Source organism: Hippoglossus stenolepis, chromosome 2 (genome assembly GCF_022539355.2).
Source record: "Hippoglossus stenolepis isolate QCI-W04-F060 chromosome 2, HSTE1.2, whole genome shotgun sequence".
NCBI lineage: Eukaryota > Metazoa > Chordata > Actinopteri > Pleuronectiformes > Pleuronectidae > Hippoglossus > Hippoglossus stenolepis.
Genome location: NC_061484.1, coordinates 4,209,385 through 4,234,052, shown reverse-complemented (window position 1 = coordinate 4,234,052; position 24,668 = coordinate 4,209,385). Strand labels below are relative to the sequence as shown.

The 24,668-nt window shown below is 41.5% G+C and overlaps 1 protein-coding gene across 1 annotated transcript in view; it reads left to right on the top strand.

Moving 5' to 3' along the window:
* LOC118101415 (endonuclease V) overlaps window positions 1-24,668 on the top strand; it is a 72,829-nt gene that overhangs the window by 6,604 nt on the left and 41,557 nt on the right. The window contains exons 3-7 of the mRNA XM_035147166.2: window positions 2,818-2,952; window positions 6,836-6,875; window positions 12,214-12,326; window positions 18,319-18,387; window positions 18,563-18,691. Of these exons, the coding sequence (XP_035003057.2) occupies window positions 2,818-2,952; window positions 6,836-6,875; window positions 12,214-12,326; window positions 18,319-18,387; window positions 18,563-18,691 (486 nt within the window). The remainder of the gene's footprint in view (window positions 1-2,817; window positions 2,953-6,835; window positions 6,876-12,213; window positions 12,327-18,318; window positions 18,388-18,562; window positions 18,692-24,668) is intronic.

Here is a 24,668-nt window from a genome sequence, read left to right as displayed (position 1 = left end):
CTCCACTGGTGGACTTTTGCTCTGCAGCCTTGTTGTTCTGCCTCAGATGCCATTTCCCATCCTCCCAGGTTCTATGAAGTAGACAACACGCAGGGTTTTGGACCAAAGTACAGGATATGGTTCTAGGGTGGTGGTGACAAATTGTGATGGGACTACATGCCACTGGCCTATATTCGCCAGCATTTCCCAGTCTCAGGCTCACTCCAACTGAACACTACTGGTCAGTGGAGGAGGCCCTCTCTGTCCCTGTTCCCCTTCTCGGACAAATGGTGTCCTTGGAACTGTGCTCGGTGTTCTGGAGGGCAAGATATTGGTAGCAGTTCTCTTGGTTTCGATTGTTGCTTCCAGGCATCTCAGTTCTTGGTTGTGTCTCCATGTGTACCTACCTCGGGACTACAACCAGTGAGGATGTGTCTGAGTGTAGCTGGAGTTGAGCATCGCAGGCAGGTTGAATCTTTATTGAGCCACAGCTGGAGGTTTGGGAGGAAGGCTGTAGTGACTTTGACAACTTATTTGCAGTCAAAAATAGTATCAAAATAGATTTTAAATGTGTTGTGAATATTTAGTAAATTTCTAAAAGGAAATAAAGAATAGATTGAAAATAGATTAAATTACAGAAGCGCTCCTTTAGCCCTAAAGCACCTCAGTGAGTGAGGTCATTGTGTGTGTGTGATTGAGAGCTGAGCAGGCGGCGGTATGAAGGCACAATGGAATAAAACTTGTGTTGATTAACTGTAGCTTTATTTTAGCATCAGTGGTGTTGAATGAAAATGACCACAGCCATCAGCATCACTGAACATCTAAACGGACTCATGTTGATGTTTGCAGAATAGCTGTTCCCTGTGGTAACGAGTTCAGAACGCTAAGGTGTAACTCGAGCGGTGTGTGTCCCTGCTTTCAGATGAGGAGACATGTTTATGCTGTAGCAGGCAAAAAGCAGTTTTATTGTGAATCTGTATAACCTTGATTTAACAGAATCCAGTTCCTACACAGCAGGTAAATCATGTATGAAAACTTTATGCAGTGTTCAGAATATGTTCAGAGCCATTAAACAACAAGAAGTAGCAGATGTTTCATTTTGTACCAGATGGGGGATGTTAGGGATCATCTTGCACAGCTTGTGTGTGTGACTGTGGAGTGTGGACTCACACATACACTGGGCTGCACACATTATTATCTCTGAAGCCTGCAGATCCTGAACCCTGACAGTGTGACTGTCTGAGCTCCATTCAACGACACACATTTTTCAGACTCAGAATCAGAAGTGCACTACTTTATTGATCCTCCGGTGAAATTGGGTTTTGTTCCAGTTGCTCCAACCAAGAATAGAAATATGTACAGATGCACAGAATCAGAATATGAATGAAAGTATGTAAAAAAAAATTAGAACTATATAATAAAATATATGCATTATACTACAATACAATTAAATGTATTTGTAATTTGATTAAATTAAAGATAATATAAACAGCTGACACACTAATGATATTATACTTAAGAGAGAGGAGAGACTACGTGGCCTTTTTTAGCCATGGAGCTTAGGTGATCCAGTGAAGAGCCTGACTCTGTACAAAGTCCCATAATACAGATCAAGATTCCATGTCCATGACAGTTTGTGAACACAGGAGACTTCAACCCCAAATAGTCGACAACAGGTTGGTCAAATCTACAAAGAATGTTTAATCCTCTATTCCTTTGATCTGTTAAAGATTGACCACTGCAGATACTCACAACATGAAGAACTGAGATTTCTTAATCTCTGTTATATACTTTGTAACAAGCTCCCCCCCCTCTTCTTACACACATCTAGAAGAAGGGTTAAACACACATACATGAGCTACACAGGCAGCATTCACTCTTTTGTTCTGTTTGAGCGGCTGTGGCTCAGGAGGTAGAGCGGGTTGTCCTCTTACCAGAAGGTCAGCAGTTTGATCCCCATCTTGCGCAAGATACTGGACCCCAAATTGCCCCTGATGTCGGCAGCGTATGAATGATGTGTGATAGAGTAAGTGCTGCACATAGAAACATATAAATACAGACCATTTACCATTTATTTACTGCTGTTATTCATTACATCATACCGGATGTATTGCAAATCAGCACTCTAGTGGTTACATGATGTAATGGTTCAATCACTCAACACCATCCATCCATTATCTTAACCACTTATCCTTTGAGGGTGACATCATGGGAGAGGCGGGGCACAGCCTGGACAGGTCACCAGCGTATCTTAGAGCCAACAAACAACCATTCACATTCACACCTACTGTTATTAGAGTCTCCAGTTAACCTAACCTCAATCTGCATGTGATTGGACTGTGGGAGGAGCCGGAGTACCCGGAGAAAACCCACACATACATGGGGAGAACATGCAAAGTCCATGCAGGAAGACCCCAACAGAATCAGGATCCTCTAGGCGATAGTGCTAACCCCCGCACTACTGTGCTGCTCCCACAAAGCAGCACAGTAGTGAGACCTCTGTGTATAGATTTTTAATAAAGGCTGAGGGAAAGAACATTCAACATTGTCCATACAGGAGCCTCAGGCAATGATCAGACATAGGGATCTCAACTCCTCTTGACAATAGATGAGACTAAATGTTGATAATGTACAGTATAAATATAGTATTGATGCAGAGTAGTGCACAAGTCAGTAATTTTTACATCATGTGTCCAATCCCAGTGCTGTTATATTACAACTGTGGATTGACCCGTGGATGGACCAGCTCTTTGTACACCTGAGTTTACAACCACGCAGCCACTGTGCTGCCCTGAAAGAGTCACAAACAAAAGTCACAGTTTCACCCCCTCCTGCCAGGTGCTGTATGAGGACAGTCAGATGGTGACTCTGACAGCCCCCTACATAGCTGGTTTCCTGGCCTTCAGAGAAACCCCCTTCCTCCTGGAGGCTCTGCAGCGGCTGCAGAGGAAGCAGCCCACACTTCTCCCTCAGGTCAGCTTCTACACACACACACACAGGTAAAGGCCGTTTCTCACAGCAGACATTTTCAAAGGAGACATATGATGCTTTTTTTGTTTTTCTTTTCCTTAAGTGTCTGATGTCGCTCTGTGTGTGTGTGTGTGTGTGTGTGCGGTGCGCGTGTGTGTGACTGCCAGCATGAGTGAACAAAAGAGAGGTAGAGACACGAGTCAGGAGAGCCTGAATGAATCTCGTGCAGCTGTGAAGAAAGATCTTACCAATTTAAGGAAAGTATTGATATGAGTTTTGATCAGTGTTAATAAGGACGCCAGTAGGAGGTCCCCAGGACGGATTTGTGTTCACACCGCTAAAAGAATGTGGACACATGTGGACCAGACCACCTCCAAATGTTCTATCCTATCTGAGTGCGTTCACACCTGTATCATACGGGCCTCAGTTTTCGGTGTGTGCGTGATGTCGAACATGACGCACAGGGGGAAAAAAAATTGGCAGATCGCTACTAGCAATGGGAAAGGAGTTTTACCTGCGTAAACCTGCTAATTGTTGTGTAAAATATGTATAAGCCATGGAAGTGTGACAGTGGACTGCATGCACAACACCACAACTCTGAAAATGAAACAGATAAATGGAATTGAGCCATCATTACACTTGTGCTTTTCCTACTGTGGCATGTCAAAATATCTGTTTTGAAACGGGCCTATAAGAAACATTTCTCTATATTACACCCTTGTACCATAGCTGTCATGATCTTCCCCCAGAGAGACTTCTTGACCAGACTCTGTTAAAGGTTTCCTGTTTTTTTTGAGAATTACCTTCCTCAAATGTCTAATGATATTTGACCTCCCCAGTGTGTTAACTTACCTTCTCCGCCCTGATGTCTTACACCCGTGCCTCACTTCCTCTGCCCCCTGTGTGTATTTAGTCACGTGTTCTCCCTCACTCTGTAGATTCGTCGGTTCCACTCGCCTGTGTTACCCTGTGCTTTTGCTCAGGTCCCTTGTGTTTGGATCACCTGTTTTGCATCCTGTTTGGAATCTCCCTGCCAGAGCATCTGAAGCCCTAGATATTAGAATATCTTCACTGCTCCTATCTGCCTTTGCCTGTGTCTCTGTCTGGGTCCCTAAATCCTTAATGATGTTGCCCTCTTGTTTTATTTGCAGCAAAGTTCTTTTTAAATGTCAAAATATTTAAATATGGTTTTGGAGTTGAGTTTTGGTGTGTCTTTTTTCTGTTTTATTTTTGCATTTACCCAAAGGAAGCCACACTAAGCTGGAATGCTTATTACATATATATGAATTAAAATAACTTGTTATTACTCTAATTTCAAGTTTTGGGAAATGTACGAATTTGCTGTCTTTCCGAGAGTGAAATAAGAAGATTAATATTCTTATGTCTTTGCGTAAACCTATAGCATTAAAGGGGACATATCATGAAAATTCCACTTTGTTAGTGCTTCTACACGTTAATGTGGGTATCTGGCATGTCTACCAATCCAAAAACTCTGGGAAAAAAACACTCGCGCATTTTGTTATGGTTCCTCTAAGCTGTGTGACTTGAATGAGCTTCCTGTGTATGTGTCAGCTCTACTCACGCCGGGTTACAGTAGTTACGCCGGGTTACAGTAGTTACGCTGGTACACCGGACGCTGAAGCGCGCAGCGAGGCAGCGCAGCGCCGTTCTCCAGCGCGCAGCCGCCTGGCTGTTCACACGGGACGAGCATTTCTCCGCTGGTCAGCCCCATAGACTGTATATATAAGGTCAGCCCGCGATTCTGCTTTCTCCGCTTGTTGTTGTACCCGTTGAATGTCGGGGTTCGGGGTAAATGATGGTCTTCATAGCCCCCCCTCTCTTTCTCTCTGTCTGTCTGCTTGTGTGCTTGTAGTGGATGGGCAGAGGGGGACATTTAATTATGTGATTGGGAAAATTAAAACTCCAGGACAACAAGGGGAATACAAAGTTTGGGATGCATATTTGATAATTTATATCATATAAAATATGTAATTTATCGTTTAAAATCATGGGGAGAGGGGGGAGCTGGCTCATTAGCATTTAAAGGAACAGGCAGTCAAAACAGGTCACTCTGTGGAGGGCTGTTTTATACAGGGTAAAAAGGGTGCTGTTTTATATGATCCTTGTGGTATTTTGACCAAAGTATGTTACAGACATTTCATTAAGACCCCAAGGAACCATATCAACTTGTGGTAAAATGGGCATGCTATGTCCCCTTTAAGACTGGAGGCAAGGAGAGCGAGCCTGGCTCTGTCACAAAAATCTCTTAAGCTATTTATTATGTTTTTATTGTTGCTTCACAGTACTGGATGAACAGATGTTGGCTCCCTGACAGAGCACCCCCAAAAATAACCATGAATTACTTTTTTTATAAGATTGTTTGTTTTTTGTTAAAAAAACTAAACAAAAGCCAGTTTTTGGAGTAAGTATATTTTTTACACTTAAGATTAAGCCAGACTAACTGTCTATGCTAAGTGAAAAATGGCACCAAAAATAGGCCCTGTTGTGTACTACTGTATATCAAGGGAGATTTGTTGCGTTAAAAAAGATTGCAGGTTCTATTGTCGTACTTAAAATTACGCAATTGTACTCATTAGCCTTCAGTCAAGCTTGGCTCTTTTGTTCTTTGATTTCAATGCTAAAGGCAGCATGCTAACACACTTATGTTAGAATTAGTCATTATTATATGCTAACATAGAAGAGCGGTGTTGAATTTGGTATGATGTGAACACGCCATACGTTCAATATTAGTAAACTTTGAATAAACAGGCGACCAGCGCTCTGTAGCAGTCAGTGGGGGCGGGGCAGTGTGCCTTCAGTCGGCAGCCCAAGTTGAAAGAGTTTTCTTCCACTTCCTCAGAAGTACAGTAGCTCTGTGGGGATTACCACAGGCGACACAAACAGCTCACATCAAGCAGGCAGGTTTAAAACTGGCATTGCACTTGTTAATCTGTGGCAGTTATGGAGCGAGTTGAGTTCTAGATAATTAATGTTGTGAACCTTCCCTCACTTCATGCACGTTAAAAAACCCTGAATGAGTTTTAGTTTCTGGGACAAAGCTCCTGTGTTCCATCTCTCACTGTTTCTCCAAACTTCGCCTCTGTTTCCTCCTCAGCCGCACAGTCGTGTTTGTTTCAGCCCACGTCCTCCCCTCACTCTGACTGTCTCTCTGTCAAAGGAACACATGCAAACTCACTTTTGCACACGCACATTTTTACCTCCACTACAGTCCCTTAATATGCTTATATCTTACTGTTCACTACAGCAAAAAAAAGGTTTTGAGTTTTAAGAATGTATTGGTGTGTTGGAGCTGGAGAAAGGAGAATGTTGCTTTGAGGATCTTGTCTCTTTTCTAACTTTAATCTTTTGAAGCTCAGGATGAAGATGCTCTGCTTCCTCGCTCCACATCTGACAGTGTATCAGACAGTAGCTGCAGTTGGGACCAAAGAATATAGATCCTCATAATAAGAAGTTTCTCGGCAGGCATCTTGAACTTGTCATGTGAGAGGGTGCAGTTGGAACTAATAACATTAACAATGCCTCTGCTCTGCATTGTGTGTGTAGCATTACTCACTGTACCTGTGCTTTTACTGCTTGACAAAATGTCTGAGGCACTTAAGACCTAGAAAACGTTTTTTTTTAAAAAACTATTTTTGATGTAATTCATATTTTACTTGACATTTATGGTGTTTTAGAAATGAAACAGTATCAGCTGTAGTTTGTGTTGATCTCACACTGACAGAAGAAAATTGTTTACCAGCTTCAAACAATTACAAATGAATTGAGTTCTATCTTGATTTGAAGAAACATTAAAACAAACAACTGTTACCAGTTGAAGTATTTTCTGGTAAATGTTGGTTGTGAATGTGTTGTGTCTTGTCTGCAGGTGGTGTTTGTGGATGGGAACGGTCTCTTCCACTACAGAGGTACATCTACATGGTTTATTCTGCCGCGGTCAAAGTATTTCATCCCCTGCCTGTGCTTTCTTTTTGATTTATGGATGGATATGTTTCGGTGAGACCTTAAAATGAAGTTCACATTCTTTTTTTCGTCCATCAAACTCCCGTCACACCTGTGCTTTTCCTCTTCCCCACACGTCAACACGTCTGCTGTGAAGGAGGTTTACTGCCTTCAGATCAACAGAGTGATTTATGGCAGGAGTTCACACTGTGTTAACAACCCTTGTGGCCCAGACAGTGGTCCTTTTTATTTTGAGAAATGCACTCATTTGCTTTGTTTCCGGGAGCGAGATGAAAAGATCAATATTAATCTCATGTCTTTGTGTTAAGAACAGAGCTGGAGTTACTTAGCTTAAAGCCTGAGGAAAGACTCCCACACTTCAACTCCCTCTACAATCACAATGTGTTAGTTTACCTTTTCTCTTAAGTTAAAAGGATATAACAGAGTGGAGGTGTAGAGGTTTCCTGTCTTCATGCTAATCGAATCTAACTGTGTCCTGACTTGAACTCTGTACTTACATCAATAAATGTATAAATAAATAGATACAGAAATAGCCTTTTTCATCGCAAACTGTATTTATCTATTTATTCATTCATGTAATTGTTCTGTCACTTTTGTCCTTCTTATAAAAACCCACTTGTTATTTTGAGTCAATCCCACATACACTGCTTCTGTGCCAGAGATCCTCACTAGAGCACAGTGTGTATTAATGGGCAGCTGAAAATAGTCCCCAAGGAATTCACATCTGTTGTAGTTTAATCATTTTGACCAATCAAACTATAAACTTCAGTGAAATGAAGTCTGAATGTATTTAGAGACAGAGTAATGCAAATTAGGATTTACTAACAACTCTCAAAATGTTGAGCTTTTCCTTTAAACAGTTTTCCAACAAGGAGACTTTTTGCCTGTGACTGTACAGTGATGTAATTACATTAATTCCCACATTGAAATGCAGGTCACCCCAGCTTGTTGAAATACTCACAAGATACAGCATGACACTACAAGGACCTAAATGGTTGGATCAGGATAACGTGATTTTTTTATGCATGAGTGAAGAACACATTTAAAACTTTAATATCACAGTCGATCATATGGTTGACAGCGGCTGAGGGGGTAGACCGCTCTACCCGGTCAAACTCTAACCAGAAGATCGGCGGTTCGACTCCCATCTTCCCCATCCTCATGCCAAAGTGTCCTTGGGCAAGATACTGAACCCCAATTTGGCCCTCATAGAAAAAGTGCTGCCCACAGATGCACTGATTGTGTGTGTGAATGGCAATAACCTGTTAAGGTTACTAGAAAAGCGCTATATAAATACAGACCATTTACTTTTGTTACCTAACATCCTATGTATAATTTTTACCTCACTAGCTGAAATTATATCAAATTTAACATTGCATTAGGTTTGGAACAATACTGATTCATCAATTATGCTTCAGAATGAGATTTATTATGCTCTGTAAATTCTTTGCTTTTGAAGTTGTACCTCCATGACCCCATACAATGGGCTATTTGGGGCTTTATAAAGGGAAACAGAGATGCAGCTCGTATTCACTCGAACCACCATTACTCCTCAGCAGGGACATTTTGATCTCATTAATTTTTTTCCCATAGAAATTGTTGTATTTTTCTCATTTAAACAATATTTTCCTTTTTTAATATATCTGCCCTTGCTCTCTAAGATAAAGGTGCAGTTGTCCATCGTTTTACATCATCTTTTAAAATCATCTTTTCAATGGTTCATAGTGACCTTGAACGATTTGGATTTGACAATTATTATTTATTATTGGTCCAAGTATATTTCATTCCTTCATCTTTCCAGAGGTAAGGGACTGAGCCTAATTAAACTGAACAAGTAGAATCTTTCACAGCTTCACTTATATTCCAGTTTATGTTATATTCTCAAAATGAACCAAATAGTTTGATTATATCCAGCACCTTCACATAGAGGTCAGAGGATCGGATAGTGCCAATAACATCGACTTCTAAATTCATTTTGAACCGATGTCCACCCACTGAGGTGGTGAATATTTCTGGATATACATGAATGACACAGGCTAAAATAAATATGAAGGATATTGGGCCTCCTGCTGTGCCCCCCTATAGAGAAGGCAAGGGTCAGAAATAATGTAATTGCTTCTGACTGTGGAGCCTGTGGTCATCCTATCCTGTCAAAGGCTTTCTCTGCATCCAGTGCTTATTTCATCACGGGTTGAGGATAAAGCCACGAAGAGCTGACATGACCTGAAACAGCCTCTTCATATTATGAGGTGAATGACACAAAGCTTTGAATCCCACCTGTTCCACATTCATTAGAGACGGAATAACTTTCTCCAGACAGAGAGGAATGACCTAACCCCCTGGAGTCCAGTGTTTTCAAATCATGGGATGTGTCTTGTGTGTATTTGAGTATATAATTGTCTGATCATGTCTGCAAAGTTTTACGGATAAATTAATTTCAAAACTTTAGGCGAGTTAAACATTTTTAATGTGATATGTATGGGCAATTTCAAACAATGAAAAAAAGTAAGTTAAGTTTGAAAATGTGCTGGTTTTTGAAGACACATTATTGTGGCGGCACAACTTAACCAGCAGTGGAGACAGCATTTCCATTTATAAGATTTGATATTGAAGCTGTCATGTCTCATGTGGGTCATCAGGTACAATGGGAGTTCCAAGAAATTATCCAAGCTATAGTTTTTAACTGTGCAAACGTTGGATATATGGTTAGTAACTTTGGGACCAACCTTGCCCTCAGTAGAGTAGAGTAAGCAGAGTCTACATTGATGATTCAATTCATTTGTTTCTTTTCAACTCAGGAGATAAAAGTATTGATTTAAACTGAATTATTCAGTCTTCATTCTTTAGAGTAGTGTCTGTAAGGAATTATTCGGTGAAAAGTAATTGACAAGGGGTCATGATCTGATATTACTGTACAATATGTTTCAGTGTTAAATACATGTTCAATAAGAGGGTCAGATGTTAAGAGGCAGTTATGCACCAACTAATAAAATGTATATTCAGTAGTGGTATAATCTAGGCACCTTTCGTCACTTGTTATATAACATTGAAGTTAAAAAACTCTGCGTTGTGTGGTAATCTGCTGGAAGTGCTACTCTCCCTTCTGCAGCCTGTGTGTGTGTCTGCCCATCTCTGTCACTCGCAAAAACTGATAACCACATGTATTCAGTTATTAATCGATGGTGGTCGTTCCAGTCACTTTAACCCTGATGTCCAGACTGTGCCTGACTTGTGTTGTGTGTAGCTGGTGAACTTGTACGCGTGTTTAAATACATTCCTCATAAACTCTAAAGCGAATCAACAAACGCAAAGTAAACGTCAGTACTGTTCAGGTCCAGCTCCTGATTAGTGTTGGTGTTTATAGTTAAAGTGTAAAGTGAGCGCAGGTCGGTGGGAGAGTGGGGGGAGGACATTCAGACAGGAGACTCTGACAGGGTAAAAGACGACCGGATCCTTAATGTGCATCTGTCCTGATCCTGAAGCAGCGATGGTTCTAAATCTGCAGGGGAGGGACATCGCTAAAAAAATTGTATTAGTTGAAAACCTGAATCGATTATGTTCTGCCTCTGCATCGATGCAGAGTCGTCCACTTTAGCACCACGATGCATTGGAAGAAACGATTAATTTCCCCACCTCTCAGATTCAGTAGAGTGAAATGATGAGTGACCAGGTCTAAATGTGGAAATAACCTTGTTTGCTGCAGTTTGTGATGTGCTGCTCGGCTATTATTGTATATTTTACCACCAACAAACTACACCATCGGAAACATTTGGGGCAAATATAAACCTTTATCTTTGTCTTTATCCTCAGGAACATTCAGATATTTTTGATAAGAATACAGCGTAGAATCACCAGAGAGAGAAGGCTGAGACATGCTGCCCTCTCTCCTCTTGCCATTTCTCTTCTTGCAAGCATAATGCGTGATGGCATATATTGCTTGGGTCGTGACCTTGACCATCGGTTGTACACTACTTTTCAGCATGCATTGTGGGATACATTGAATCCACTTTATATGGTGTAAAAAACGTCACTTAACATGCGGATACCACTACAAAATGGCAAACTCAAAACGTAGTGGACTAAAGAAGATCAAATAATCCTTTATTAATCCCACAGTGGGGAATTTTGCAATGTTACAGCAGCAAGAGGTAGAGTAGTAAATAACATGCAATACTTACAATGTAAGGAGATATAAAACATATACAAAGGAGTCAAAACTAATATTTACAGTGTAAACAATATATGTATAGTGTGAACATATCAACTGGACTTGGTTGAGTTTCTTGAAGACGTTTCTAACTGGGAGTCCCAGCGGTCACTTAGAACTGAAGAAGCCTCTGGGATGAGAGGTGAAACGTCTTCCAGAAACTCTGGACCTGTTTTTTAGCACTTGGATATATAACATGACCTGCATGACTAAGAATCTCCACAGACAGTGTGAACATATGTTCAGTGAAATGGATTGCACACAAGCCATTGAATTTCACAGACAGAAATGAATATTACACAGTTAAAAAGTCCGTAGGTATGTGTGGTTGACTGGGAGCAGAGCTGGTTGTGCAGTCTTACTGCTGCAATTTCTGTGAATCAAGCACAAAGTCAAACATTTGTCTTTCTGTAAGTTTAATTCAGCATCTGCAGATGGACTCACAGTACAATCACAGAGGTGAGGTCTGTGTTCTTATAACCAACAGCCCCCTCCCATTAGGTATGTAAAGGTATTTATTACCCTCCTGGTGTCGTATCAGTAAGACATTCTGCCTTCACGTCTCTGTGGACGACCCCAGATGTGAGATTCCAACCATATACAAAGAGATACCATAATGTTGAGGCTTCAAAGAGGCCATAAAGTTAAAATCTCTGAGCAATAATCGTCTGCTCATGCAATATCACATACACAAAAGACAACATTTCCATTACAACATGTCCGCCATCATCCTCCTCTGTCCCACCACCTCCACTGGGTCAAGGGGTTATCCCAGGACTGAGCTGGCCCTCCTTATCAGTCTATCCAGTCTCTTCCTGTCAGCAGTTGAAATGCTCACAGCGCCTGCAGAAACCTGCCACTGGTTTTCCCCGCGTTGATCTGGAGGCCGCGTCCCACGTCTGTCCTCTGTATTCTGTTAAAATGGGGAAAAAAATCTCTAACTGAGCTAGAGCTGCTGTAACAGGCTGCCCCTAGGGATGCACCATCTTACCAACTATATGGTGATTAGTAAATGTGAGTTTCAAAATAAAATGGGCAACCATAACTCAGGTCTTGTCACTGTTTGCACCCTGCAGAGTTCGGCCTGGCGTGTCATCTGGGAGTGCTGTCAGGGCTGCCGTGTGTGGGCGTGGCCAAGAACCTGCTGCAGGTGCAGGGTGTGAACAAGAATGAGGAGCACCAGTCGCAGGTGAGATTTTGCCCCTTTAAAGGTTTTATATATAATGTATAGGTGATGTAAGAGCAAGCGCAGCCTCATAATTTTAAAACTACACATTTGGGTTGGCTGTTGCTCAGGAGTTACAGCGGGTCGTTCACTAATCAGAACCAGGCCGGTTTGATCCCTGACTCCTCCATTCTGCGTGCCATGATACTGGCAAGATACAGAACCCCAAGTTACTCCTGACCGCTGTGCCGGCAGTGTTTGAGTGTATGACAGAGGAAGTGCTGGTTATTTAGTGACTTATAGGTCCACACCATCTTCATTTCCTCGCCCACGCCTGGACAACTAGGACAGGGGGCCACCTGTTACTCTCCTAGTCCACAAGCTCAATGGTTTAGCTGATATTGACCTTCAGGTGACTGTCGTTGCACCATGTGATAAAGATCTACGTGAAGAAAACAAATTCATTTCCACCAAAAATGTACTTAATATCTTATATATTAAATTCCAGAAGTCAAGGAGAACTCTTAACTACATATATTAAAAGACAGGTGGCAATTCTAGTTACAATTTCCTTTGAATGTGTACATATGCCTCCCTTGTAGAGGAGTTGCCAAATCGAGTCCATAGATGTTTTATTTGAGTTTTTCAAAGTGAAAGTCACTATTTTTTGTTGTGTTTACAGCTCACTGCATTCTAAAAAAAACAAATGTCAGAGGGACGAAGGACAGAATCCTCAATTGCTTTTCAATGTGCGTCTGTGCGTGCATGTGAACTCACACTTGCAAGTCTATTTGTATGCTTGTGCACGTGTGCGTTGGTGTCTACAGTGTGACTTTTAATACAAGCCAAGGCCTCCTTGTGTAGCTAATGCTAAGGTGACTTCTTGAATACAAATCAAGCTGGAACAAATGGCTGTTGGTCAAAGTATACCTGCGGGACAGCAGCATGTGGATGTCATTAATATGCAAATGTTCACTTTGTTCCTCAGTTACCTGTTGAGGACAGAACCAAAACAAGCTGAAGTTGCTGAGGTCATCACTTACAAACCATTTAACATAATTTTACTATCAGCTCTCAATAGAAGCTTTAATTGTTAAGTTTTAAACTTTTGTCACTTGCAAACTGTGTGTTCCTCTCTCACAAGCTTCCTATATCAAAATGTTTAGCCTATACAGTCATGTTCATGATTAATGTGCATACGTTTGAAATCATAATATGCATATGCCCCGTCTGATCCTTCTCTGCTCTTATTTATAATGCAAATATTTGAAAGAGGTATCAATGTGATGTTTAAAAGCTCTTAACGCATTAATAATACACATTTTGTTTACATCGTGAAATAGGACCGTCTGAGGTGTTTTTATTACATGTCATCCCCATGGGTGGTGGTTGAAACGGGATCCTCAGTGTTTCAGGGAGCACAACCTGTTTCAAACCAAAACAGACATGACAAGAGCACGCAGAGCTCTGATGTGACAGTGATAATAAATGAGCTTTCTCTTTGGGGAAAATGTCAAGATGCAAATTCTCCGTAGATGATGTTGATCTGTGTCAGATCAGCGACGGGCATTTCCTGTAATGCTGCCGACAAGTGCTTATCAAAATGGAACCTGAGTGCACGGCTGTAGCACTCGTCTGCTATAATGTTAACTCAGTTATCTGGCAATACTCTGTTTATAACCTCAGCCGTCCTCACGTTGTAGTGCGACATGCTAATCCAATTCTCTGTAGGAGCATATCGATCTCCCTCAATTAGTGTTAGTGGCGTTAAGAGTCCAGAAAACGTTGGTTTGTATCTGCTGTGGGAAGCACAGCCACCTCCTGAGTACGCAGTCACCCACATCTTCTGATACAATCTGTGGCTCGGACATGTTCATTTTACGTATCAGGTATCATCACGCCCATGCCGCCGCGTCTTTTGGCTCAAGCGATTAGCTTTGGTTCAGTGGCTGTGCAGGAAATTTTAGATCTCCCCTCCCGTCCATACTGATGTAATTGTCACTCTCTGGGGCTCGGTCTAATTTGTCTACAGGCACGTACATTATTGTGAGGCCTTGAGTCAACACCAGCTTTGCCGTTTCATCGCTTGGTGGGAAATTAGCTTTGAAGTAATCTGTGAAACATGAGCCATATCAGGCTCCCGACCAAACTTCAGAAAATTAGCCATTAAGAAATACGATTAGCCATTACTGGCTCTATACTATCACCGCCATGTACCATTGACAAGCAATATGCTGCCATACTCAATTAAATGTTATAGAGCGTGTCCAAAAACATTTCCAGCACTCTGAGAGCTTTCAACAAGCAATATGCAGTTTGAGAAGTGTCTCTGAAGGTTCCAGACAGAACTCTGTCTCTGTTACACAACTTAAATCTGCAGGTCTTGTCTGTGTGTGTGTGTGTGTTAGACGCAGGTGCAAAGATACTAAATATGAAAATAAAATACTTTAGCAAAAGTTTTATGTGGTTATATATATTTCAAATACACAATTTGTTACAGGATGTAGTTAGATTGTAACAGATACATAATAATCATAACTGCTAGTTTACACACTAAACCTTTAAGAGCTTAAAGGAATCACTCAGCATTATGAGAAATGTCCTCTTTATCTTGCTGAGGAAGAGAAGATTCATATCACCTTTCATAGTTGTGTGTTACTTGTTCAAAGAGTGAAAATAATAAAATTCAGAGATCAAGTATCTGTCATGTTTTTGCAGTTAGTAAACCTGGAGTAAGGATATATTTGTGCATTCACATGGGGTCGTAATACTCCCCCAAAAAGTAGTTCCCAACTCGGAAAATTCCTGTGCACACCAGCTCAAGGCGGTAGGTTTCTTTGTGTTTAAAGTTTGGTCCGAAACAACTTTGTTGTAGCACAAAACTGTCCTGACTTTGGAATATACAAGCTTCTCTACCTCCCCTGCAGACCAAATTAATACATCTTGTGATATTACAAATTGGGAGCATTTTATTAATAGTGACTGTGACTAGTTTCTTTTAAATGAGCTGAATTAGTTGTATTGGTATTAATATTGCATTTTATTTAAATGTAGCTGTCCCTTCATTTTGCTGAAACTCTTCGCTAAATGGTAAATAATGAAACTGTTAAAATTTGCTAATAATTGTGACTTGTTTTCCCAACTTGGTCTGCTCTTTATTACTTATAATAATAAAGTCATAGTAAACCTTTAAATCAAGAAAAAAAATCAAGCAGTAGTATGAGAACTTTGTTATTCCAGTCTGTTACAGAAATGATTGTCCCAATGATTTGTTTAGTTGAGAGTCTTTGCAGTGTAGTCCCCTCAGTAGTCCATTAAAAGACATTCTATACACGCATCCTGTTGACGTGTTGTTGAACAAAACCCTCCATCGCTCCCTGCTCTCTAGCTGCTCTGTTGCTTGCAGCTGAGTTTCCACAGGATGTAACAATGTGTCTGTGCTCGAACAGAACCTGGGGAGTGCGGTGTGTTCTTATCAGAAACAAGAGATATGAGAGAGGCGAGAAAATGTTTCCTTTCTCCTGTTTTGTCCTTGATTCACTTTTGGAAAATGATATCCTTGTCGGAAGTTCCCCGTTGCTCAGCTTTCTTCTGATCTCACCTCTCTCTCTACCTCCAGCTTTGCTCGCCTTCTCTCTTACTCCGTCCCCTTTTGTCCCCTTTCCTCCCTTCTCATCTCCTTTACTTCTCCCCCCCTCTTTGTCTCTGTTTTTTTTTCACATTGATAGCCTGGCTGTAACTCAAACTAGTGTGTTATTGATGACTCACGCTGTCTTTCTGCTGCACTTGCTTCGTAAGGGCCAAATCTCTTGCACACACACACACACGCACACGCACACACGCCGCTGGCCACATCCCAGCTGGGATTGGAGGCCCTGTGTGGCCCCTCCTGTCTCCCTGCTGGCTGCTTGCTGTAATCATTCATAGTAGAGTGGACACCCCATCCATCATGGTGGCTAAGCTCCCTTCATGGCCCTGGCCCATAACCCACCACACACCTGTCAACAACAGACAACATCACTGTGTCTGACTTTGCTCCGTCTCCTCAACTGTGAGAGCAAAACTTTAGTTTCTATGAAGCAAAATGAGGACGTTGTTTTTAAAATGCAGTTACCCTGATGTCTTCCTCCACAAATCTCCACTAACCTATTAGATATCTGTGCATCGAGTTTTATTATACTGATATATTGTGTAGGTTATTTTTCTTTGTATGGTTTTAATACCAGATTAATATATGAACCCACTGATGTTAGAAGAGAGCCAAAAACGTAGGAGTCAGTGTGGATAATCACCAGATATTTATGGATGGCTAATGGCTTATTATAGAGATTAATTACAATGAGTCAGAGTCTGCCATAGATATTGTGTCTATAGAGTTTAAAGATATAAGATATATATATATATATATATGTATTTATATAGTGATGGAAATCTGGAAATACACAAGTCTGGAATACCAAATTATAGAAACAATGTATGTGATCTTTTCAAGTCATATGAAACTGTTAATTTCCAAAAACAGGACATTGGAATCTGAATGAAGCTATAAACATTTAAAAAAAATTATTTCCCCCATTCGGATAAAATTGCAGATCCTGTAGGAAGGCAGTCATACAACTTATACATATAGTAAAATCACATATACTGTATTTCTGGGTTCGCAATGATGTAATCTCTGTGGAGAGAAATGGAATTGGTGAAGAAAATTGTAATTGACTTCTGTGTGTCTGTAGGATTCACACAGTGGCTGACAAACTTTACACAAGTTTAGGTCTGACTCCCACCTCTGTCTGTATTGATGTAAACATGGGGGACCTCCATCCATCCACGACAGTCATGGAAGAGAAGCAGCTATTACCCTCACACTGTTCCTCTTCAGTCATTAATGACTAAGTGTGTGTACATGACCAATGGCATCTTCAGAAGTTGTACATGTACATATAGACTTGGTTGTTTTTCATCAAGATATTTCACCTCTCATCCAGGAGGTTTCTTCAGTTCTGTCTGATTAATGTGACGTTTCAGGTATTTGTTAGGTTAGAAATAAGAACCCTTTATTACATGATCTCATACAAGAGGCTTGTGGAATGAATATATGTTGAATACCGTCATTATTAACTTAAGTTTAGGAGTAAAAGTAAAATTATTATTGAGTATATTTGAGTAACTTTGCTCTTCTTCAGCTGGTTTCTTCATGGTTTTAAATCATTGCAGTCATCTTGTTTTCTTTAGTGTGGCACTGTTTATCATCATGTTGTGTTCCATATTGTTGATCAGTTTTTGGTTAATCTTTATTTCTACCCTGACTTATTTACACTCTGACTTTGTGTTGAGACGCCAAACAGAACAGTAATTTAACAAAAATAATGTCAAAAAATTATGAAAACTTGATAATTTGCTTTAATTGATTCTTGCCCCTCCCCCCCAAAGAAAAACTTTTTCATCAGCCACAGGAAAATGTGCTGATAATTTTTCCCTTTTGTTTTTAATTAGTCAGTGAAATCAATCAAAACTGGTGGGTATCACTTACACCTTTGTAACACTCTTCAAAAACTAGAGCATGCATATGCACGTAGAAAAATCCATTTTAATCATCCTGTCCTCAAGCTTTACTTTGATGTAAGACACACAGCTGCTGTTTTATTTGAAGAGTTGTTGTACAATCTGATAAACTTCACTGATGCTACATGTTCACCATGTTGAAGGCATGAGTCACACTTAAAGATGCTTTTGTGCAACTTTATTCTCGAAATATTTTTTTGCTCAGTGAGTGTTCAGGCAGTGAATTAGACTCTGGACTTTTCAATGACAGAAGTATTTTTTTTTTTTTTTATATTTAGTTTGATAGAATCTTGAAACGGCTTCAATTGGACATGAAAGCCAAGACACTGAGGTTACAGATAAAGCTTGTGAATCCTCTCCAGAGGGTTAATAGTTTGTCTCAGTTTGCTGCAGTTTGCTCTGGCATGCTGTACATCCTTCTCTGACTTTGATTTTTGTTCCTTTGCCTCCGCAGATCGCTGCTCTGCAGAAAGGAGGAGACAGCTTCCCACTCACTGCTGCCTCAGGCAAAGTGCTCGGAAAGGTGCGGCGAAGGACACATGCACAGTGATAGAAACAAATAGTTTTCGCCAAGGTGTTGTTTTTCTGCTGCTGCCTTCAAAGAACACACACCCTGCTAAAAGTCAAACTCAACAAAGTGTGTATGACGACCACAGTCATGAAGAGAGGTGAATGTTGAACAGTAACTCTCTGTGCAGGCGCTGCGTAGCTCTGATAAGAGCTCCAAGCCAGTTTACGTGTCCGTGGGCCACAAGATCAGCCTGGACACAGCTGTACGCCTCACACACTCCTGCTGCCGCTACCGGGTCCCCGAGCCCATCAGACAGGTACACACACAGACACGCTAGCATGCACGCACGCAAACACACACGCACACACGCACTCACTCATGCACGCACGCACGCACGCACGCACGCAAGCACGCACGCACACACACACACACACACACACACACACACACACACACACACACACACACACACACACACACACACACACACACACACTCAGTCAATAGTGAATTCTGTAGCAGAGTGACTGAAAACAAGTCCTGGAGGAAAGGCAAATTCAGAAGATGTGTGACAGCGTCCTGCTGTGAGACAGAGATGTTGATTATCATGCTGTGTTTGCTTTGGGGCCTGCGAGAAATAGAGGGAATAATGAATGCAGCCAAATTAGGTCTCCATGCACCAACTTTTTAGGATTACTTTTTTCCCAGAACCAATGTAGATGTCAATGCAAAGAATTTCAGTGAATAACATAATGCTACCACGGCTCTTCCAATATGAAAGTGAAGATGTTTTTAGCTCCCACACTGTAGCTGTAGCTGTCACATTCAAGATGAAGTCTTGTGTTAATTAAAGGTTTCAAATGCTTGAATTCGCTTGAGAAGTTGGTGTAATTATTTTTCTCTTGTATACTTTTCTCACAAATGAAAAACCCCAAATCACCAAGTATACATTGCCTTGAGTATTGGTTGGTGTGCATTGTCCATGGTATGCACTTGGGCATACGATGTCAGATCCACAGCATTCCTAAAATTCAAGTCCATGTTGAGCAGAAAGATGTTTCAGCATTCTGCTAGTTTCTCTTCCATTCTATAGACATTATCATTATCTTTCTTGGGACTATCTTCCTCTTTCCAGTCGCCAGTTTCCAGAAGCGTAGAGGCATCAGTTTGATGTCATTTTGCAATGTGCGACATTGACAGAAGGAATCGATAAACTTGGAGGTATTGGATTTCAATGGTTTAGACATCTTGGAACCAGTCCTCAGGTGGAACTGGTCGATTCTCATAACTACAAATACATATCCATACACATCATAAAAGGTAACTGATACAATTTGATCAATTTTATAAAATCGCAACAGGTCTTAGGGGAGTAGAACTGCATGTGTGACAAAATCTGTATAAAGCCAGTTGTGTCTAATAAATGTCTTCAAGTGATGTCACTTGGGGCTGGAGTTGATACGTTTTTAAAGCCACTGCTACTATTACACCTGAACCTTGCATTGTGGGTAATGTGAACACCAGGTTTTGACAAGATAGAAGAGTAGAAAAGATATTTGCATCAGTTTTTCATTCTTTAAAACAAAACAAAACGTTTGACAGGTTTAAAGAAGTGCTTTGCATAATTGGTGGAATTCTCTTTTAATAGGAATTAATGTGAAAAGAGGTGTAAGTGGAGGGTGGATGAGAAGGTTTTTCTTAAACCTTTAAGTAACTGACTTTGAATAAAACAAAATGGAGAAGAGACTGTATCCTTACATGGGTTATTGATTATGTTGATAATCACATCTCATGAACATGCACCCCCTCATGCTCAAACCTTATAACAAAGCACAAAAATGTAAGAGGTTTAGTGAACAAATATTGTGTTGTTCATCCAGTATTTATTTGTGTTTCTACCTGTCAGTGTTCATTATATCATCCTCTGCATTAGACAATATAATAAACTGAATGAAATCTTTGCCCAGAGATGGTGATTAAGATCACTATTAATTACCAGGATAAGTGGGCAAAGGAAATAAATGTCCCAGAAGGTTATTTTTACAGCTTTAATGAGTCCTGTCATATAGTAATAGTTATAGTTTTGACTGCATTCTGCATTTTCTGTTGAAAAAAGGGTCATAAAAAGTTCAGTCTTAAATCATAAAAACACCCACTGACTGTCATTTTGGGGAAGAAAGGAAGACAAAAAACCTGACCTGAATTGATCCCTCCTCCTCCCTCAGGCTCTTTTTCTTTCTGCCACTAGGCTGTGCTGTGCTTCTGCTGCTCAGCATGATTTCACCTTCGCTGAACAGAAAACACACTTTCAGACCCACAAGCGCACACACGCCTCTCAAAATCAGTTTTTCACCAAGAGAGCTGCAGTTGCAGCGGCTTACTCATCCCCTCCTGTGTGTGTGTTTATTTCATCAAAGTGTGAATGTGATGTGTTTAGCTGGTGAGAGGAGGAGGAAGCAGCAGGGACTGGGTGTGGACATCAGACAGAACCAGGGACACTCTCACCTTCCTCCGTCCAATCGCTGACACCTCTGTCTCACTGTCCAACCTTTCTCTGAAGTCCACGTTCCCCTTTTTTCTGTCTGTCTCTTGCTTTCGCCTTGTGTTCTCTATCTCTGTCTGTCCCACAGATATTTTCTATTCTGTTTACTGCTGACATCACAGAAAGCAGCCCCTCACAGATCCAGTTCTGGAGAGTTTCATGTTCAGAGCTGAACCCAGACGATAGAAGTCAAGCTGCTCTATCCTCTCCTCTGTCAGACACGTGCATTGGACAACAAGACGGCCGAAACAGGCCACACAGATGTCAAATTATTGGTTTGAAAATATGTAATTTGTCCAGACTCTTGTATATCAATATCAATATCGGTAGTACATGCTTAGCCGGACTCAGCAGCTAAAGGTTGCCAGTGTCTCTGTGGCAGATCTCGAGCTGTGGTTCATTCAGAGCAGTGTTGGGGTTCGCCAGAAAAGGGCACAGTCTATGTTTATATTCAGGAGAGAAACATTGTTAACTGGCATCAGTAGCATATTGGAGGAGCAGGTTGTGGAGCAGATTTGACAAGAAGTTGGACAGATGGGTAGAGAACAGAATATATCTACCTACTAATTCCACAAACGTCTGTCTTTATGTGGAACACATATCTCACAAATAGGTCATCTAATCAACTTCACACTAGGCATGTTTATTGTAAATTACCTGAGAAATTGCAGTGCCAAGTTTGGTGCTATTTTAACACGCAATTTGTTAAATAGTTAAACAATGTTATAAATAGGCAACCGGCGCTGTGTAGCAGTTATAAGGGGCCGGGCAGTGGACAGAGTTGAACATCTCACTTCTTCTATGTCATTATTTTTATTTCACCATATTGGACTGACACATTCACCGGAGTCCTGGGTGCTGATCTCTGTCATGCCAACAACATTCAAAGAATCACTTCCTCTTCATCTAGTCGTCAAAGTAAAAGCAAAATGTTTGTTTTGTTGCTGTAATGCTTTCTATCGAGCTGAATTACAGAGCTTTTATTATGAAAAGTTGTGAACTTGGGTCTGAAGGTTGTGTCGATGGCCACAGACCTTTAAAATAGTGGACATGTAATGTATGAAACAATGACAGCAGTTCAAGAAATCATTCAAACTTATAACTTATATAAAACTCAAATATAACTTATGGAATGACAAGGAATAATTCTGAAGTAGCTCTGCATCAATTAGTTTTTCACAGTGCTCGTGTTTGTTTGAGGAGCTGAGCTGATACAGGCTTCATGTACAGACGAGTGACAAATTAAATTAAAGAGTAACTGGAGCAGTTCATGTTGAAAATGAGCCTGTCATTAGGGCTAATTGCTCGGTCTGCATTAATCCAGCTACTCCCCTTCTCACGGGCATCAACCAAAAGACACTTCACTTCCCTGCAGGGTCTTGAGCAAATATACCTGTCGTGACACAGCTGTGTCCTCCTGAGTCCTCCTGAGTCCTCCATTTGTCACAATTTGTGGTTTCACAGTGCAACTTTATATAATGTCACTGCTGATGTGACATTGTCATTCTTTATGGTGTTACAGTGCAATATTTCATAATGTCAAACTCCTCAGACACAATCCATGACAAGATAGTGATTTCATTGAACCCTCTCAGTTTGATGGTTGCGTAGGGTTTATACCGATTTTTTAGTGTTAGCAGAAATACACAAAAGCTGGAAGACAGATTACCTCAAAACTTGAAAGAATGTGGTATGTGTCAGGAAAGAACTTGTTAAATTTTGGTTCAGCTCCAGAGTTATTTTCTTCACTCTAACATTGCAAGATAGAAAGTTTATCCACTTTTTCATTGATTTCTCAGAGTTGAATTTGTGGATCATGATGAAAATAATCAGGCCTGTTTAGGGGACTTATATTTATGAATGTGTGCTATTTGGTGTAGATCCAAATAAGAATAGCATCTAGTGAATTTACATTTTTGTTATAAGGGGACTGTTGGGCCTTGGCGGAGGTATGCTCTCTACGCCCGGCTTTGGCTGAGGGGGTAGAGAAGCAAGATGCTAAGCCCTGAATGGGCCCCTCATAGATGTTGAATGCACTAATTGGAAGTCGCTTTGGATACAAAGCGTCAGTTAAATGACATGGAATATAATGTAACTATATTATTATATTGTTTTTTAAAATTGTCTCTGTGGAGGTGAGGGGGCTGGGAGAGCACCCTCACCTGCACCACAGAGGATCAATCAGTGCAGGTGAGAGCTGTTAGCTGATTGGTCCTCGTGCTTAAGAGGCAGCATCGGAGCTGCCTCAGGGGGAACTCAGAGACTCAGACACTGGAGAGACGCCCGGACTGAGCTGCAAAGCCAGTCTGCTTTATGTTTGATTTAAGTTTATGTTTGGTGATTTAATAAAGATGTTTAAAAGCAACATGTCTGTCTCTGGCTGTGTGTGGGAGAGCCCCGTGGCAAGGTCGAATGCCACAGTCTCAATGAGTGCTCCCCAAAAATCCTTGGCTTGTCACTGGCTGCACAATCTTAGTGATGCTGTTTTCCGCAGTCATGAACCTTCCGGTTAGGTCAGCAGAGAAGTTGCGTCGAGGTGCAGTTCTGGCAAGCGGCATCCAACAGACATTTAATCCGGTGTCAGGGCATTTATGAACGATTTCACCACCACAGCTAAATCATAACCTGAAGGGAGATGGATTTTGGAGGACTTGGTCGAGCCACCGATTGGGCAAGGATAGAGTTCAAACCTGCAGAATCCAGAAGCCTGGTACTGAAGAGGGGCCTTGTCCAGGATTGGTTCTATTTTAAAATCGGAGAGGGCATCATCCTAACTGTCCAAGGGTCCTGTGAAGAGTTTGGGGAAGTGGTACATGGCCAAACTCGATGACAAGCAGAGTGTGAAAGAGATGCTCATGCAAGCTGAAACCCGGATGACATTGCTCGTTTACAAGGTACCCGTCTCCACTGTTGAAGGGCTGGAGAGGAGATGGCTAGGCGTCCCGAGAAGTTTCTGCTCCATTGGCCTATACTGCACAGGCAGCGAGGTGTTGCTGGCAGGAACATCTGTGGTTGAGGAGTATAAGGCAACAAAAACACAGCAGTCCATGATGTTGTGAGACGGTAAAGATAGAAAAGTATGCCAGGCAGACATCAAGGTCAGCCAGCAGAGCGCTGAGGGAGGCTGAGGATCGCCTACATCATGCTGACAGTCGTCTGGTTAGTAGCCCAGAGCAGGCTAGGTCTGGGTTGCTCCACCAGGACAAGCTGGAACAAAACTAGACCAAAAGAGCAGCATGGCATGGTGCCGAGGGAGGTCCACAAGGCAGTGGAGGAAAACGGACACGTAAAGGCTGTAGCCATGAACAAGCTGCGCTGCTGAACAAGTTGGGAAGCTGTGCAAGGAGGGCACTGACCTGGCATGGAAGGACACCGGATCCTGCCTTCTCCATCAAACTTCCACACAAGGGTTAGCAGAGAGCCCCACCTGCACGCTCTGCCAAAGGCCTGCCAACCTTGAGCCTATCCTCTCCTCATGTTGATCAAGTTCGGCAGATGGTGGCAACACGACCAGATCCTAGCACAGTTGGATGACTGTGTGAATGTGAAGCAGGCAAGAAAGAAGGCAAGACAGCTTCCTAATTGCCCTTGTTTCATCCACTTTCTCAGGCCAGGGGAGAGTGCAACAACAGAGATGAATAGCAAAGGGGTCCTGGCCGCGGCAAGTGATTGGGAAAGGCAGGAAGACCTTAAGATGAAGCTCAAATTCTCTGAAGAGATAGCCCACAGTAGCTCAGGAGACCTGATATCG